General features: G+C 46.7%; 7 protein-coding genes and 1 non-coding gene across 8 annotated transcripts; 5 read left to right on the forward strand and 3 right to left on the reverse strand.

Moving 5' to 3' along the window:
* Positions 1 to 2,820: 2,820 nt before the first annotated feature.
* On the forward strand, positions 2,821 to 4,025 carry FOBCDRAFT_246034 (uncharacterized protein; the record flags this gene model as incomplete). The annotated part of the gene is made up of 4 exons (XM_059610730.1): positions 2,821 to 2,907; positions 2,964 to 3,281; positions 3,330 to 3,927; positions 3,964 to 4,025. The coding sequence occupies 4 exons, from the start codon at positions 2,821 to 2,823 to the stop codon at positions 4,023 to 4,025; spliced, it is 1,065 nt and encodes a 354-aa protein (XP_059466406.1).
* A 568-nt stretch (positions 4,026 to 4,593) lies between these two features.
* FOBCDRAFT_266036 (uncharacterized protein) lies at positions 4,594 to 5,382 on the forward strand (the record flags this gene model as incomplete). The annotated part of the gene is made up of 1 exon (XM_059611371.1): positions 4,594 to 5,382. The coding sequence occupies one exon, from the start codon at positions 4,594 to 4,596 to the stop codon at positions 5,239 to 5,241; it is 648 nt and encodes a 215-aa protein (XP_059468196.1). The 3' UTR covers positions 5,242 to 5,382.
* Positions 5,383 to 5,604: 222 nt separating this feature from the next.
* FOBCDRAFT_234504 (uncharacterized protein) lies at positions 5,605 to 7,917 on the forward strand. The gene is made up of 4 exons (XM_031193784.3): positions 5,605 to 6,106; positions 6,156 to 6,690; positions 6,737 to 6,807; positions 6,857 to 7,917. The coding sequence occupies exons 1-4, from the start codon at positions 5,670 to 5,672 to the stop codon at positions 7,815 to 7,817; spliced, it is 2,004 nt and encodes a 667-aa protein (XP_031030405.3). The 5' UTR covers positions 5,605 to 5,669; the 3' UTR covers positions 7,818 to 7,917.
* Positions 7,918 to 8,160: 243 nt separating this feature from the next.
* Positions 8,161 to 10,447, forward strand: FOBCDRAFT_234505 (uncharacterized protein). Its single transcript, XM_059609973.1, has one exon. It carries the CDS (start codon positions 8,207 to 8,209, stop codon positions 10,208 to 10,210), a length of 2,004 nt encoding a protein of 667 aa, XP_059468197.1. The 5' UTR covers positions 8,161 to 8,206; the 3' UTR covers positions 10,211 to 10,447.
* A 105-nt stretch (positions 10,448 to 10,552) lies between these two features.
* Positions 10,553 to 12,220, reverse strand: FOBCDRAFT_193515 (major facilitator superfamily domain-containing protein; the record flags this gene model as incomplete). Its single annotated transcript, XM_031193786.2, has 3 exons — positions 10,553 to 10,579; positions 10,633 to 11,535; positions 11,582 to 12,220. 3 exons carry the CDS (start codon positions 12,218 to 12,220, stop codon positions 10,553 to 10,555), a joined length of 1,569 nt encoding a protein of 522 aa, XP_031030407.2.
* Positions 12,221 to 12,987: 767 nt separating this feature from the next.
* On the forward strand, positions 12,988 to 14,754 carry FOBCDRAFT_324945 (Alpha/Beta hydrolase protein; the record flags this gene model as incomplete). Its single annotated transcript, XM_054707853.2, has 2 exons — positions 12,988 to 13,596; positions 13,645 to 14,754. The coding sequence occupies 2 exons, from the start codon at positions 12,988 to 12,990 to the stop codon at positions 14,662 to 14,664; spliced, it is 1,629 nt and encodes a 542-aa protein (XP_054563828.1). The 3' UTR covers positions 14,665 to 14,754.
* Positions 14,755 to 14,955: 201 nt separating this feature from the next.
* Positions 14,956 to 15,037, reverse strand: FOBCDRAFT_t297. The gene has a single exon. It is a non-coding gene; the product is annotated as a tRNA-Gly (tRNA).
* Positions 15,035 to 16,245, reverse strand: FOBCDRAFT_234510 (uncharacterized protein). The gene is made up of 3 exons (XM_031193789.3): positions 16,087 to 16,245; positions 15,641 to 16,021; positions 15,035 to 15,583 (listed from the first exon to the last, which is right to left on the reverse strand). The coding sequence occupies exons 2-3, from the start codon at positions 15,743 to 15,745 to the stop codon at positions 15,296 to 15,298; spliced, it is 393 nt and encodes a 130-aa protein (XP_031030410.2). The 5' UTR covers positions 15,746 to 16,021; positions 16,087 to 16,245; the 3' UTR covers positions 15,035 to 15,295.
* Between the last annotated feature and the right edge of the window lie 2,178 nt (positions 16,246 to 18,423).

Raw genomic sequence — 18,423 nt, forward strand, 5'->3', positions numbered from 1 at the left:
TTTCAACCAACAATATATTTTGAAGCTGAGAGCCGAAGACAGCGAGCTCATTAGTGCTGGGCCAGAATTTGTTGCCTTTTTCGTCAGCCTTGTTCAAGAGCCTGATCTTCAAGCGGGAACGCCGAGTGGCGATCAGTTATTCGCAGGGAAAAAGAGAAGGTACGGCGAATATCATCGATTGGCGAATTTGCGAATTTGCCCCACGACTCTGGACCTGGTGAGGACTACGTTTGGCGAACCCTGGAATATTGTTATGCACCTGTTTCACAAGATACTGATCAGGAAGTCAGGTCATTCATCCGCGCTTTAATGCGGCAACAGGCAATTAGTCTGGAAGAACTAACCACATCACAAATAGACTATCTGGACCTCCTACTGCTACCAGTACCAGCTTCACTGACTTGGAATGTGACGGAAAAGCTTTCCAACGCGATCAAACAAATCAAAGAATATGTTTTCGTCAGCGAACGTGGAAGAAATCTGTTTAAAACACAGCAGGCAATGCTAGGTTTGGGTCACAAATCTGTGCAGGCTGGAGATACTGTAACACTTCTTTTAGGCGTTCATTCGCCTATTGTGCTTCGTTCGCGCTGTGAGGGAGGTTTCACCTTCGTAGGAGATGCGTATATGGATGGAATTATGCAGGGGAAATTCCTCCAAACGAACCCGGTTGAACAAGAATTCGTTATATACTAAGACAGACGCGGTCGCTTTTGGCCGGTATGGCTTAACATCTAGCTAGAATAAGACATGAATTTCATGCGTTCTCAGCTTCATCATCACATGAGACAATGACAGGCGACCGCCATGTACCAGAGAAGGTTTCAAAAACCGAAGAGTCTTTCTTGCCTCAGGCCAGGTTGCTAATTTGGCTTTAGACCTGTAATTCAGTACAAGTCATCAAACGGGATTGGCGGCTGATGACGCGCAAACATTGGACATCTAATTTCTGCTTCATCCGAACTCCTTTAATAATCTCGTGGTTTAAAGAGGCAATGATACCACTAGGCTAATCCAAGGAATAACGGCATAGACTTACCTTGATCCAGCAAAGGGAACAGAGGGCCCATGTATAAATATCACAACTTATCCCACTAGATGGTCTTAAGCACACAGTTCTTCAGCATCGTACCTTATAGTCATCGGAGAGATTCTGCCTATGACAGCCAACCAAGCGCCGTGATCTGCCTATAGCCATGCAATTCCTCTCACTTCTCGTTCTCCTTGCTCCCGTGGCATCATCGTGCGGCGACAATACGTACCGTTGCAAAAACCCTGACAAGTCTACCGCCGAAGAGCAGGCAGTGACTACGAAAATCTGCAGTAGTCTGGGAAATGGTTACTGCTATTGCAATCACCGGGCGGAATGGTTTTGCGATACATTTGGAGAGGACATCAACAAGTTCAAAAAATCATGCGAGGACCAGGGCGAGAATTGGTATTGGGTCGAATGTTAAGCAGGGGCCATCGGTGCAGATTCTTGCTGGAATAAGTCCTTTGTAAAGATTGACTCTTGAGTTTTGGATCGGTCATTACTACTTTTGAAGTGTCTTATGAGTCTTGGACAATTCTTCTTCGGGTTAGTTGCTCTACCAGTAAGACGGGATATTTAACACAGGCTTGTCTCAGCCGCTTACTCCTGCAGGGTAGCTTCTTTTAGGTCAATGGTTAGTGACATCTTGGTATTCTCTCTCACTTAAGTGCCATTCATCTTGGCCTCCCTGAAGGAGGCAGGAAAGCTGAGGAGTTAGGACCTTCATCCCAAATGACAAGAATAACTAATCTAGAGACTTTCTGAGTCTACACTAAATTTACTAAATCTGTTAATCACCTAGGATAGAGGTCCTAACTTTCTTTTTGTTCCCTGAGGCCTCTTTCTGCTTTGAGTGCATTTTAATCTCGATCACAGAATCAAGTACTACCATTTCTCCCGTTCTTTCAAAGCCATGACGCGGTTATGGGCCGGGCTTTTCTTGGACAGGCCACTAAGCTTTAATGCAGGTACAGGTCGAAAACGGCGTAGACAACCATAAACAGAAGCTTAATCGCAAGCCACCGATCTTTTCCATTGGCCAAGGGTGTAAGCTGCTTTTGTCTTAGATGCTCGGGATGTCTCGCATCCATCACACCAAGCATGCTAAAATCCTTTGGGTTACAACCGTTCGATGATAGGAATTGGATCATCATCATCTTATTCCATTCTTGTCTACGGGATGGAGACTGTCGATTCTTGGCACTAGAGAGTGTTACTATGAGATCATTGAAGCCATTGAGTCTCAAGCGAGACAACATGAAGGCCATCGTCACCCAACTGGTGAGGGGTCTAGATCTAACTACTAGCCGCCGACAGGAGACGAGCTTGCTAGTAGCATAAGAATCTATCAAATAATATGTGATTATGGCTTTGACCGAAGTTCGAGATCAGCTCTGAATCAGCTCCTCTGATTAATAGCGGGCGCACGGGATGCTTGGAATGCTATGGCGTTACCTATTGGGTCATATGCGCTCTCTACAAGCCACGATCTTCTTTGACTTTATCGGCATATGCTGGAGGAGCTATATCATGGATTTGGCGTCAAAACAGGGTAACTCCTACTACAATTAAGCTATAGCGTGTACAATCGAGACCGTGCTTTGGTGTATCAAGCTTCTGGGCCTTAGACCCCTGGCATTATCCGTTATGACGCTTTGACAGATGCCCAGATAAGCATGGAATCCTAAGCTCATTTATGTGCCAAGCTGCCTTTACTCTTCTAAGCATGCTCTTCTACCAAGATATTTTACATTCATGAATGCCCAGGTTCCTCGCAATTGAACACAATGATGTTACCCCATCGTGATAAATGGGATGCTCACTACTCAACCATCGATGAAACAGTCTACATTGGTAGAGATGTCTTTGTCGTTGTAAGTTGTACTTGGATGCCCCTCTCGGTAGTGGTATGTACTGACACTTGACCAAGGTTGCCTCGACGTTATCGCTTTACAATGCCATCGAGCTACTCACCCTCATATCTCTGACCTTCAAAAGACGATCGGGACTTTACTTCTGGAGTATTCTCATTGCATCATTCGGCATTATCCCATACTGTCTGGGATGGCTAATTGTCTACTTCGACCTTACGCACGATTACGTTGGCATGATCATTGAGACTGTCGGCTGGGTCCTTGTCATCAGTGGCCAATCATTTGTTTTGTACTCGCGACTTCACCTAATTGTTACCGATGTCAAGATTCTACGAGCCGTTCTCATCATGATCATTATCAACGGTCTCGTTTGGGTAAGTCATTCCCTCGAGTACCAAAGTTCCAAGCTGACCACGGCTTAGCATTCGACGATGACTGTACTTCTGTTCGGATCAGAGTACAGCCCAAGCGATAACAGACGCGGCTTCAACAATGTCTTCAACATCGCGGAAAAAATCTCGATGTCCATCTTTTATCTGCAGGAACTCATCATCTCAGGCCTGTACATCTGGAAGTCAATGGAGATCCTCAAGACAGCTTTCGGGAACACACGAAGCATGCTATACAAGCTATTTACGATCAACTTCGTCATCATCCTAATGGACATCGCTCTTCTGGCTATAGAGTTCCATGACCTTTATGTCTGGGAGCAAGGCATCAAGCTGGTCACCTACTCGATCAAACTCAAGCTGGAATTTGCTGTTCTTAGCGAACTAATTGAGTTCGTCCGAAACCGTAGCGGAACTCGATCACGACCAACAAAGAACTCCGAGAATCAGAGCACTTTTGTACCATTGTCGTCTATGCAAAAGGGAAATACCAAAGGAACTACGCCGAGTACGAGAGACTTTATCCACGCTGGCGATTCTCGGACCAACACAACTATTGCGGCTACCAATCCGATACCAGCGGTTCCGACGAATGATAGCATACATGTTTTGAGAGAGGTCGACGTGGAGAGTTTGTCTGCTTATCCAGGGAACAATCAAAGCACAGATGAATTATGGGGTCGTCTACCTCAAGAATCTGGCAAGGCAATGGTTGGCGAAGCATTTTGAAAATAATCGAGATAGTTTTTGTCGTATATTTATTACTCTAGAACATAGTGAATCTGACCTTTGCGCACGTAGCAACCTTTCCCTGCTTCAATCATAAGCTCATGTCTTGATGTCTTTTCCCTAAATTGGCAGAACATGATTTTTCCAATCATGAATCGAGGTTCACCGTAGTACCTCACTTCCTGACGATACACAGGTCCAGTCAATTCATTTCTCGGCAAGGCCTGCATATACTGGATGAATCACCATATCAAACTAGGCTACCTTGCGCTACCTTGTACAATGTTGTCATCTCAGTCTGCAACTTGTCATACATACCTCGCTGGCTATAACCCCTCAACAGAATTTTCATTTCCCATCAACCTCGACCTCGACCTTGACCTCAACCTCAGCCACGTCGCATTGCTCACCATGGAACCTCTTTCGCTGGCCCTTGGAATTATCCCCCTATCTATTCAGCTAGTTAACACGATAACTACTATCAAGAACCTGGTCAACGCCTACAGGTCAGCGGCAAAAGAACTTTGATTATATATTTATTGGAGAGATTAGCCTTTCTTTCTGCAGTATGTCTGCCCTTGACATAACTAATGCACAGCTACATGACTGGTCGTCATTACTTGCAGACGTCATTGCGCGAGGGTATGATATCTTTTCCAACTCCCAGGTTTACGTGTTCACAGAAAACCTGGAGTTGATTCTTTCAAACTTTGGCGACGCTGACGAAGCTTGGTATTGCGCCTGCTGGTGGGTCGACATGTTGGAACAAGCGCAGGTTAATATGTCAACATATGTGGAAATTGCGGTGAAGTATTGCTTTGACACATTGGTTGAAACCAAGGTCTGGGTTGGTTATGGTCTGAAACATACGATTATCCCACGAGTGCTGCTCTTAGGGTATCCCAACGGACGTATGATTCCGTATTGGATTGAGCGCGTTGACAGCTCATGCCTGATGTACGAACTATTCATTGAGTTCCCGGCCTTGCGAGGTGCAGACAAAACGTTGCAATGGGGCGGTTGGCCTACCTATGTTGGTAGGTATCGACATTGGAAGGATGGAGGAGATATGGCTGCATCAGTCCCAGCGATGAAGTTTTGGCCAATTGCGCCTTCTCTTAATCGATGGATGTTGAAAAACCTCGGCGGCGGCGACGATGACAGAATGGTGGCCAAGGTTAAACTAATTAGCAGAATGGGTTCATCGAGTTATTGACTTGAGGGAAGATCGCTTTGAACGAAAATGGCAGCATAAACGTCAAAAGTTTAACTGTAATGGAAACAGACGGCAAAGAATGTCTGGACCATGGGTGGAATGAAAACGGACTTTCGAGGGTTTATTATTTATACACAGTAAGCACTTGCTTCTTGAATCAATACAATCAATTATTGTTTTGGTGAGACTCCAGGATCAGGTGGTTTACCCATTGTCCATACCCCTCCTTATGCAGGCTGCGAGAGTAGACGAATCACAATTCAAGACAAGTTGGCGATGAGAAAACATCCATCGAATGAGATCGCGATGCTTTGCACAGCCCCTCCAAGGCATTCTGCGCAGCCCGATTTCTCTCGCTGCCAACATCGAAAGACTTGCCATTCATCCTCACATTCAGTACTTCACCCTCAACAACATTCTTACGCACTATGGACCCTGCCTCTCTAAGTTTTGGAATCCTGTCCCTAGCGATGCAGCTAGTGCAGACAGTAAAAGCCGTCAAGGAATACATCGCAGCCTACAAATCAGCGGCGAAAGAGCTCGAAAGCCTCGCCGACAAGCTTGACGATATCGAGACTATTTGCTGCTCCTTGGAAGTTATTCTTTCAGATGGAACACGGAGATTCAACACGCTGGAAGTCAATCTGCTCCAGAAGTTACGTCGTATCATTCAGCAATGTCTATCTAAAGTCTCAGATATCCATAAAATTCTCAATTCAATCTCAAGAATGCAGAAGAATACCCGGAATCCGTTGAAGACTGTTGGGGCCCTGTTTCTGCGGTATAAAGATCAGATCCGCCTTGCCACGAATGGACTGGACCGTTGCCTTTCCTCGCTTCAGCTGCATATGACAGCCAATATTCTGTACGGTACACCCAGCCTGCAACCTGCAAAGTTTCTACTAATCCTTCAGGGCTGTGACTATGACGTCCCACAAGGCTGTCAGGAGTCCTTTGCCAACCACAACTACTTCAACAGCTAGAGAAGCAAAGAGGATATCAGGTGTCAGAAAGCTTGACCCGTGCGACAAGCGTCCAACACGTCGAAAAAGCCCAGAAACTATCATCGATACATGGAGACAGGCCTGGAGCACCAAAGCTTTTGTACAATGGACAAGAAGAACAACCAAGGAGGAAATCTCATCAGGCTCAAAATCATCAGCAATTCAGGATGATTCTATCTTCACGATAGGCTCTTCATTATTGAGCTTGTACGTGAAAGTGTCGCTACGACGTGGCAACCTGGCCCCATTTTGTATCACCCTACAGATACCTCGAGTTATTTACCTCCAGGAAGGTCAGCGTCAGATTGGAGAAAAAGTTGAGATGGCCTTTATGGATGATAACTTGGGCCAAATTCAGGCTTTCTTTACTCAAGGCATTCTGACGCCCGCAACGGTCATTGCCTGGGATGAATATGATCCTGACAATGAGACTTCTCTTCTGGGCGTAAGTCAAAAAGCATCGTTTGTTTATCGCCCTAACACGACGACAGCTGGCAGCTTTGACAAAATCCCAGTCAATTCTCAGATTTCTCGCAACGCAAACTTTTGACCTATCCAACAGGTATGGGTTAGCTAAAGACAGATATCGAACGGATATGCTAACATTTTAGAAACCATATTGGAAGCGCAAGATACCTGTATGCTTTTAATGGTGAAGATGGTCCTAGATGCGTCCTGGAATACATCAAGATACGGCAAGACTCCATCTTGGCATCTGAGTTTCACATGATCTTGCGAGGCATTGTAGATCCCTACAACGCCCAGATATGCATAGAAGCATGCAAGCCTCACTTCTCTGGTAATATGGTAGCCTTCAATACCGCGGTCTGGAGATACGCCATGAAGCAGTTCAAGCACGATTTAGCAGTGAACATCGAAGGATGGGCAGATCTTATTGCAGGTTGTATTTCAAGAGGCTTGGATATCCATCAACAGCTTCGGTCTGATACTGAGTTCAGTGCCTTGAAAGACATCCTATTTTACAACTGGGACACCGACGAGATATTGGAACATGTGCATCGATGGATAGATATTTTGGAGGAAGCCGGCGTCAACATTAAGGAATATCTCATGGTCGAGACGGAGTGTTGTTTCGCGACGTGGCGCGATACGCCATATTGGAATAACAAGAAAACTGGTTCTTCAAACTACAGGCGCGTTCTCTTCATCGAAGAGTCAAGAGGAAGACAATTCCCATTCTGGGCCCTCTTCATCCAGGACGAATGCCCTGTTAAGGAGCTGTTAACGGAACATGAACACTTTGCGAGTCCGCTCACATTGTACCAAGGAGGCTCGACACAAGCTTATATTGCACAGCATGAAGCTTGGAAGGAGTATCAGACCTTGGGGGTTCCGGGTGGATCTGACAGACATCGAAAAGGATGGCCTTTTTGGCTTCCTCTTCGCCATTACAACGATTACAGTGCAGAAGAGGCAGAATGGGTGGATCGGGAATTGCAGCTAGCCCAAGACAGGTTTGACAGGAGGCAAAAGCACAAGCAAGTTAAAGTTGGACAACATAGGCAGAAACAGCGGATGCCGATGCCGGGAACTTGGGTAGAGGATGTTTGATGTTTGATCGAAATTTGTGTCAGCATACTTTATACCTGCTGATATATGAATGATGAAATAGTTCACAGGCTTACAAAAGTAACTATGATATCCGTCTCAGCTATAGACGTCTGTGCTTATGCACGAAAAGTGTTCATCATAAGATACCCTAATACTCATCTAAGCCTTTTCATTATTTAGGAAAGTTTTCTGCCAGTTAGACTAGATACTCCAGAGAAAAGGCTCCATCATGGACCCACACATAGGTCGAAAGAGGATTGTGATTGGCAGCTGACGACGCGTCTCGTGAGATAGCGGCGCTGACGTCGTCATCCTTGACACCAGAAATCTCATTAGGTCCAATCGATTACATCCCCTGAACCCGAAATGTCCTTTCAGCGGCCCAAAGAATGGCCACAAAGCGTGTCCTTCGGGGCAGTCACACACCAGAAGATGGACCAAGCATCATATCGTCACTCCTTCAGATACAAAAATGCAGAATTCCGCAGCAAAAGATGATATGGATCGTTGAAAATCTCGAATGCCTCGGTCGACGACAATCCAAGAAGAGAAAGCTCACAGATGATGAGGATGAAAAGCCCGAGACGCCTTACTGGTTCAGAGAAACTGTCAACGGATTCACAGATAATAATTTTATTGCGCTGTCGTACACCTGGGATGCTTCCGAGCATGAAACACAGAACCCCAGGAAGGAGGGCCATAAAATCGAGACAAGGGATGGACAAGAAGCTTGGCGCTCCTCGGTACGGAATTCGGTGCTTGAAAGGATCACAAAATACATGCAATGTCATGACGTGCCGCTTCTGTGGATTGATCGGCATAGTATCCCGCAGAAGAAATGCAAGCAGTCATCATGCACACATACTGAGTGCAGGCAGAAAAGGCATGCCCTCGATGCAATGGATCGAGTATACTCACTGAGCGATCACCCTGTTGCGCTACTCGGTCGGCCGATCCAAGATGAGGATGAGATGAGAACCCTCTCTTCGATACTCAAAGGTGCCCTTGTCAAGTACCATGAGGGCGGATTTGCGCTGTCGAAAGGTGCAGAGTATAACCAAGCTCGTAAGATGCTATGCCTGATATACGAAATCACCCGCGATAAATGGTGGACAAGAGCGTGGACGTTCCAAGAGAACTACCGAGCTGGTCTCAAGATGACGCTTCTCATCCATCACAGCGGCGATTTCGAAGACACAAAACGGTCGATACTCAGTGGCAGGAAACCAATGTTTGGTGTAGTACCTGGCGAGCTGAGTGTCCAGTCAGCCAGGTTCTCGGAAAGCGCTACCAAATTCTGTCTTGGCTTTCGCCGACATCACTTTCTGACAAGTGAGGATGAAGAGATGATCGACCATATACTTGCGACGGCGGGGAAGTACACCATATTGTTATCACCTTCAAGTTCCATGTCTGGGACAATTGTTTCCGATGTCCGAAAACGAGGCGTCACGGAGCCATGGGATTGTCTAGCAATCATTGCCAATTGCTGCCAATACGCGACACGTCTCAACAGTACGCGGCTTCAGGATAGCGGTGTAAACCTAGACCTCGCGATACTGGCCCTTCGTCTCGTAAATGGCGAGGTTCTCAAAAACGATGAGCCACCTGTATCAGAACATGAGCCAATGGTTGAGCAGATCAACAATCTTTTCTTCGATGATTTCCGGGCCCCGGAGGGCGCGCGAAGGTTGACTTTTAACAAGAGCTGTCGTTTCGTCGATGTTAACTTCACCAAAACTGGGATAGTCACAAGAGGTCATCTCTGGAAGCTGGATGATACCCTCCAAGCGCCTCGGTCATCACCGCGCTTATCGCAGCCAAGTCAGAAAGGCGACCAGCAACTGTCTGAATATGATCGCACGCGGTTAAGACAGCTGGTTGAACTCGTCAAGGCAAAGAAAGGGCGCAAAGACGCAGAGATAGTGGAGGATATGACGGACTTCCTTGAGGAAGATGCCTTTGTTGTAGATGAGGACGAGTCTTTTAGTCTACGCTATCGAAGGCTTATGGCGAAGGAGGTCGTCAGAGCTATGGACGCAGATCAACCTTTAACACTGGGCTATCTATGTGACCCATCTGGAGAGGCTACAACAGCACGGGCGATATTCATCCGCAATCGAAATCTCGATGAGTCAGAAGAGCTGTTCAGCCAACAGGAAGATGATCTCACGCATGTCTTCACGTCGCTCTGGTCGGAAGACCAGCCAGATGAGGAGTATCTTGCAAACGATCTCGACCACCACGTGTCTCTTGGGGTTTGGCTTTCAGATGATGAACACAACGGACCATTGCGCTTGTATACTAAGGAGTGGGTTCTTGGTTTATGCTTCTTTGTCGGTGCTCCGACTTATGAGGTTGTATTTCCGTGGCCCAGACCATTATCGCGGTAGCGGACGAGGACAGGAGGATGTAACAACACTGTAACACCAGGGACAAAAATAATTTTAGATAGGGGAAGGACTTTTGGGTCAGATCACGGGAAGGCATATTGGTGGCGCTTCCTAGGAAAGTCGGGAAAACTTAGGATCATTATCCTAAGTGACGAAAATATTTTGGTAAATTTAGTGTATCTTAGTGGGTCTTTAGATCAGATCAGTTGACCATAATACACTATCTTAATGTAAGAAGTCTTCTTACCCCCAGAGGGTTTTTCAAAAATTCATTGTATTTACTAATGCAGTTCGTTCAAACTGGCAACATTCGTCTCCTTATGCATTCGAGACATCATGAGTTTATAGCACGTAGCGGAAATGAGGATTCTGCGCAATGTCAGTGCCTTGTCGCAATTTTTAGTTCGCATTTTGGATCTTACCTCGAAATCTGTCAAGTCAGCTCCATCCATTTCAGAGAGATCCTCATTATTCATCCCAACAGCCGCAGCGGCTGCGTCTCTTCGTGCGTTTCGCCTGGACAGGAGTACTCGAAGCATAATTGCGACGACCATCTGAGCAACCGAGCAGCTGAGAATCGTAATGCATCCGGATGGATACAAGGGGGCCTCAGAGCCCAAGAAAGCGTGAGGACCAATGACGTTGCCGACGCAGTAGGCGATGAAGACCATTGCTGAAGCTGTGATACGCTTGGTGTAGCCACCGAGATTGCTAGCGGGCATCTGCATCGCGAGGACCAAAGAACAAACAAAGGCGCCGATAATGTAATAACCGAAAAGTACGCCGATCTTGTGGTGTTCACGATCAAGCTTCCAGAGAAGACAGACTCCAATCATGGTGGGGATAAGGTAGACAGCCATGATGATGGTACGGCAGTTCTTGATGCGCGAAGCCAGGAAGGTGCCAGAAAGGATGTAAATGACTTGGAAAGCGCCCATTGGGATACCGAGAGCGACGGTCTCAAGGGGATCCTTGACAACACCCTTAATGATGAGCTTGCCGAAGTTGGCAATGCCTCCATTGATGGTTTCGTTGAGGAGCATGAACAAAACAAGAAGCCAGACTTGAGGATCGATAAAAGCTTCGCGGATCTGGTTCCACTTGATGGTCTTGTTTAAAACACCAGTTCGAGCAAGACGGCCACGGCCGATGAGCAGGGCTCGTTCTTCGAGGGTAAAATGGCGGGCTGACATAATGCTGTCAGGGAGGAAGAAGAGTAGAACGAAACCCCAGACGACTGTCATTCCGCCACAGGTCATGAAAACAGCCTTCCAAACGGGAAAGTTCTTGATCTGGCCGATACCGTAGGTAAGAATGCCGCCGAGCTATGAAATGTTAGCAGAGTCCGAATAACCAGGAAGGTTCTCCTACCATAGCTCCTACCCCATTACAACAGTAGAAAATACCAGCTCTGAATGGCTGCTGCTCTCGTGTGTACCACATAGAAACAATCATCATAAAACACGTCGTGATGGGCGCCTCAAAGACACCAAGAAAGAATCTACACGTTGCCAACGAACCAAAGTTATTTCCCGCAGCAGTTAACAATAACACACTTCCCCATGCAATAACACAGCCGCTAACAACCTTTGCCATACGCGTTTTCTGCGCCAGAAACAACCACGGGTACTCGGCAGCCATGTACGCAAAGTAGAAGATGCTAGCGAACCAAGAATATTGATCCGATGAGATTCCCGTGTCTGTGAACAAGTCGAACACGGCAGCATATGAAAGCGCATTCTTATCAATGTATTGAAGCATGTATGTCCCCATCAACATGGGGAGGAGGATCATGTCGACCTTGCGGATGAGCTTCTTGTTGAGTTCCGTGTCGGTCAACAGTTCGCCGATGTACTCATTTGTGAAGTTATGTTGGCGCAGAAATGTTTCTGTAGCGTCAAGCTCGACGACTTCGCCTGGAGTGATTGAGTCGAGCTTTTTCATGGCGATTTGCTCTTCTTCGGCGAGTTTCTTGTCGTCGGGCAACGGCCCTGTTGTTGGTGGTGACATCGTGTGACAGCTTAGGGAAGGAAAGAAAACCGAGGGGCTAAATCCCAAGCGATAAAAGATTTAGGGAAGTTTAGGATAACTTAGTATGCCTTTAGACCAGTTGTTCTCAGCACCCCTACTGAATGTTAGAAGCTTTCTTGCTTCGTGAGGACAGTTTGAGATTCATGATGATGGGGAGATCAAGGACCCATATAGCCTTCCCTTCAGTTAAACAAGTGATAGACAATGGCCCGGGGTACATTATTCTCGTATCAACCAAGCGAATTAACCCTATCAGTCTATCATGCAGATCTCATCCCAACGAAGCTGCAGTTCCTGAGTCAAGACAGCGCGAAAGGCATTCACACCAATGAAAGCCTCACTAAAATCACCAAGTATGCGGGGTTTAGGCCTAGTTCCAGTTGGCCGCTATCAAGCTCCGATACTCGGTCCTCAGATCTAATACCGGTAGCGATCGGGTCCATATTCAACAGGCGAATTCGCGGGGTAAAGCAAGTTCCCCGATCTGAAAAGGGAGATTCGCGTGTTTTATTTCTTGGATTGGAAAGATAGGGCGCGAATGGCACTTATCTCCGGTGATTGTGCTGCTGAAGCCGTTGTCGGAACTGAGACGTGGAGAGCGGAGCGGTTTTTGGACGCCGAGGAGATGCCCCTCATACTGATGGCGCTACTCCAACAATGAGTTTCGTCAGTGTTGAGTCTTGACTGTATTTAACAGATTGTATTCTCACAATTCCTCATTTACGATAGTAGCAAATCAAGTCAAAATGGGTAGCCAAATTTCTCCAGACACTCCAACCATCGCCCTTCCCCAGGGCAAGCTCGTCGGCGTCAAGCTGAATGACAGCCTACCCCAACCCGTAGATGGTTGGATGGGCGTCCCCTACGCTCTACCCCCAACAGGCGATCTTCGTTTCCGTCTCCCCGTCAAAGTCCCAGCTTCACCCGACAAAGTCATCGATGCATCTGAATATGGCCCTGCAGCTCCTGGCAAGGGACTTTTGGTTGGACCAACGCTTGAGCAGAGTGAGGATTGTTTGACAGCGAATATCTTTCGCAAGTCAGCGGATAAACATGAAAAGTTACCTGTTGCTTTGTATATCCACGGCGGTGCATTTAACAGAGGTTCGGCGCATATGCACAAGACGGCGTCGATGGTGGCGAATGCGCCGGAAGCTTTTGTCGCAGTGACATTTCAATATCGAATTGGAGCTTTGGGATTTTTGCCCTCGAGTCTGAGTGCTAAGGAGGGTGTTCTTAACCTTGGATTAAAGGATCAGATTCTCATGATGGAGTGGGTGCAAGAAAACATCGCAGCCTTCGGTGGTGACCCCAGTAATGTCACATTGTTTGGTCTGTCCGCTGGTGCTCATTCTGTAAGTTCCATCGCTCATCTGAGCGTACAGTCAACTAACTTCAAGCAGATCGGTCATCATATCATGCACTACAAGGAGGGCGTTGCCCCTCTCTTCCACAAAGCCATTATTGAGTCCGGAGCTCCTACATCACGAGCCGTGAGACCTTACAATGCGCCGATTCATGAAGCTCAGTTCAAGGACTTCCTCCGCGCGGTCGGCGTCCCCGAGAATCTCCCAGAGAATGAGATCTTCCCTTATCTGCGCCAACAGCCCGAGAAGGTCATCACAGATGCGCAAACAGCTACATTCGACAAGTATAACCCTTCACTTCGCTGGGCTTTCCAACCTGTAATCGACGGTGAAGTCATCGCGCGACCGCCTCTTGAGACATGGAAGTCGGGCAAGTGGCATAAGGTGCCCATAATGACTGGCTTCACAACGAACGAAGGTTCGCTTTATGTTAACAAGCAAATGTCGGAGTCTTCTCAATTTCGACATTTCTGGGCTGAGTTGCTACCACTGCTTACCTCCGAGGATTTGGACACTATTGAGGAGCTCTACCGAGACCCAGCCAAGTTTGAGGATTCCGAGTACAAGGAGACTCGAAAGGATATGGGATCACAGTACAAGCGCATCGAGGCTGCATACGCCCACTATGCTTATGTCGCCCCCGCACGCCAAACAGCCGAACTTGCCTCACCATCAGTGCCTGTGTATCTTTACCACTGGGCCGCTGTTAGCACAGTCAATAACGGTTCCCAACACGCTGATAACATGCGTTACGAAGTCTGCGATCCCAAGGTCGTGGCTATCTCCAAAACACAAAAAGACCTTGCCAAGACACTGAACCACTATGTTACTAGCTTCATCACACGAGGAGACCCTAACGCTGTCTCTGGAGAGTACCCCCAGAGACCCAAATGGGAGGCATATGATCCCAAGAGTCCCAAGGTGTTGAGATTCGGCGAAGGGAACGAGGAGTTGATAGGAGGAGATGCTGGCAAGACTGCTGTGTTTACGGATGATGATTGGGCACGCAAGCAATCTGAGTTTTGGTGGAGTAAAGTAGACATCTCACAACAGTGAGCATAGAAGGAAACAAATAAACAGTACAACACTCTGACTACGAGTGACAACAATCTTCAGAGAGACACAGCTCACTTCATAACTGTCTATGGATACTTCTATAGTAAGAACAATATGACTTACCAGAAATGGAAACTATCTATCTGCACTTGCCTCGGGACCAAGCAGGGTCTGAGCCGCTCTCAATCTTGAACCTCAGCGCCACCTCCACCACCAAGCTGAAGCATTGCAAAACTCACAAAAGCACCAGAAAATACAACAAAAAAATATATTGAACCTCAGCTCTCTCATTGCGTAATCAGGGAATCGAACCCTGGGCTCCCCGACGCTGCTCGAATGGCAACGGAGAATTTTACCACTAAACCAATTACGCTTCTAATGATGCTATTCAGACGCTCCCAATGCAGATTAAGGCGCGAGAGGTGGGCGAGATTTGAAGTTGTTGTCCTACATAGTAGTGACTTGATGCTTGAAGAGAGTGTTCTTGGCGACCTAAAATTACATAGAGTCCTTTGGAGATATAGGTCTCAATAGACTCTGGACGAATATCCATTTTCCCTTTACGTAAGAACACCTCGCATGCTCACAGACTGAGTCATGTTTGATAAACACGTACCATTTCAACAATAACCTACCCGTTGTTTCTCTCTTCTGTACCATGATGTTCACTCTGAGGAGGACTTTCCATCTCTTGTTGAAGGTGAGTCTGAGCGTGAAACTTTACTTCCAGGCTTCTTCGTCTCGCTGATGACTGTTGGTTTGCGTTATCATCAATGTTACTTGAGCTCGGGACGGAACTAGAAGGCTCTGATATGTCTTGGCGGATTGGATGTTCGCGACCTGTTGTGACGTTGCCAATGTTAGATGGCCGATGAGCTTGGCTGAGAGCAAAGTCTCCCGAGTCGAAATATTTTCTTCCCTTTGATCAACAGTGTTAGCTGGGCATATGCTTGACGAATAAATGGTTTATACGAACTTCTAATTGGTGATTGAGAAGGTTGCCTCGCTTTGGAAGAATGCCATATCGGTTCAATAGACGCTTGTTATCCGTACCCATCTCGGTTGGCTTGGCCTGGTTCATAATCTAGTACGAAATTTCGGATAGATGGAATGCTTGATCAAGAAAATGATCAAATGTATTTTATTCTCCGGTATTGATAATATGGCTCATTCGTGGGGACCAGAGGAACCCTTAAAACGATTTCGAGAAAGACATGGTTGATACTGGACCAGCGTTCTAGAAGCGCATGACGTAGTGTAGGCTGTCTCGTGCCAGAGATGCATATTGAACCCTGCGTTTTAGTATGGGTTGCCGACCCTTCTCGAACGGCCCTTGGGGGCCTCATGTGTCAAAAGGCTATGGGTTGCAACCATCAGTCACATGCCAATGCAAGTTTTGTTGCGTACAGTGCTTATCCTCACTTCACGAACTCGTTAAACATTCATGTTCAGACTGGTAGATAAACCCTCACAAAGAAGGGCCGTTAATATGAACCAGCAACTGCGATGGTTGGGTGATAATCCGGTGCAAGACTCCCAATGCCATGACAATGGCCCCAGAGAATCAGCTATGGGCTGAAAACCCCACTGTAAATCAAGGCCTCGCTTACAGACCTGTCTGAGATTAAGTCATCTGCGTCATGGTTATTGAGCCACCAAGGATAATACTCCTCGGAGTAACTAGAGCATATTGGAGCAGAAAGAGAAGAGAAATCGAGAGCAAGAAACGGAACATCAGGGAGACACGCGCTGGGATTTAAAACAGGATGTCTCTTGGACCCCGTATCTCATTACGTAGGGCGGTCAGTAGCGCTGATATGCCGAAGAGTCCGGATGCAACGTGGGGAGAATCACCCCGCAGATACTGGTTTTTACACTGTCCACCTTCTGGATCATAGACTGCGGGGCTTCACCCAACGCCCCGTGGCAGACGATATAAATACAGCAGTTATAATTGCGGGCGTGGTCCCCCAAACTCATTCAAAGGAGCAAACTGTCGCAGATCAATTCCAAATAACGTCCGATTGTTTCCAAAATGCCATTCGTTACTGAACCTACCTCTCCCTCCGAGACTGAAGTCTCCCAACAGACATTGTCATCAACCAAAGAAAAATATTCGCTCTCTTTATCGGAGCATACAAGGAACCAAATAGCGGTACTTCTCGAATCTCCAAACGCTCAATTGTCGCCCGACCTGGCCTTTTTGCCAAGCAGCTGTGTTCTTTCATTACCGCGACTGGACTCAGCATCAAGTGCGGGCTCGAGCACTTAACTGGTACCCAAACACAACGCGCGTTACCCTGGGCCGATCACATATCCCGAACGAAAGTCGACCCGGTTGTGGAGAGAGTTATAACGCATTCCAAGGTTACAAAGGAGTTATCCGTGTGTTTTTTTTTTTTTTTTTTTTTTTCGGCGAATCGGCGGTTCGGCGGAATGGTCGGGATCAAAATGGAAACATGTTGATTGCGGAGGTGGCAAGACATGATAATGCAGGTTCGGAACGTGCATACCCGGGATTTTAGGTCCGGGGACATTCATCCCCAGGAGGGACTTCCTAATTAATATGAGATCAAGCTATGTCAAAATGACGATTTTAATTCTGAAATGGGATCAGCATTGTATTCTACTTAATTTGGATAATAAATTGGCAGCTGGCCAACATCGACTCTCTATCAATGTCGATCGGCAGTTGACATCTGCCGAGCACAACGTGATCTGCCGCATATCGTGTTTCCCCAACCGATAGCGTGAATTGAGTATACCTACATGAGTCAGCATTTATATGCTATTTATCATACTCGCTTCGAGATGAGAGCAATGGGCGAAATTGTGTGTAGGCGAATGCGATACTCCTGTGGATGAAGCTTGAGCGCAAGCAGTCGGGTCGTCGAGACGTCAACATCGCCATCAAATAGAAGTAGACTAGTAGCAAGAATAATTCTGTCTCCGATCTGTTTAGTACGTTATTGTAATTGCTGGCCGGATTCAACAACTTGCCTTTAGGGGCAAGGCTGTTGTACTTGACTGAGATTACATTACCGATGTGGCCCTATAACATCCAGTCACGGTATACATGTATTTCGATGCCTTCGTAAGCATTTCGGGTTTTGGTAAAATTAGTATTGAAAGAATTGAAAACCCTGGAGAAGTAACTGCAAGTAGGGTTTCAGGAAGAAGTTTCAAAGCTGAAATTATGGCAGATATGCCGCGAGCCTCATTGAAGGTCAATGGAATATGTAAAACCAAACATGCTCGACGCCAGAAACCGTAGCCACGAAAATTTGAATGAGTATAGTTGAAGGCTCTAATTTTTTGTCTTCACTGTAAATGTCTATCCTAGATTTCACGGCCCTTGTTCGTTCTCATTGATGATGAATTTGTACCCATGGTCCAATCAGCGCGAGCCATCCCCAGGTTAAGATTTCCAAATCGGGAGAATCACCATGAGTCATTCTGTATCATCCTGTATCGAAGATGTCTAATGCCAAGCATCCCGTGTCAAACTCAGGGGTAATTATCTAGTGTATCTTAATCTGTGCAGTGTTCGCTGTCAGGCACCTTAGTTTTGACAGCACAAGCTAGAGAGGCTTTCAGGCCGTCAACAGAAGTGCGAAAGGAGTATCAATATTAATCAGAAAGTTGTGCTGTGGACTCGTCAAGACCTTCCACTAACCATTATGCATTTAGTTTAGAATATCTTTGTAGACCCTACTTCACAATAATTGCATCGCTTGTGCCCGTATCTCGTTGTATGTC

Source organism: Fusarium oxysporum, chromosome XII, assembly GCF_013085055.1.
Source record: "Fusarium oxysporum Fo47 chromosome XII, complete sequence".
In the NCBI taxonomy this organism is placed as follows: domain Eukaryota; kingdom Fungi; phylum Ascomycota; class Sordariomycetes; order Hypocreales; family Nectriaceae; genus Fusarium; species Fusarium oxysporum.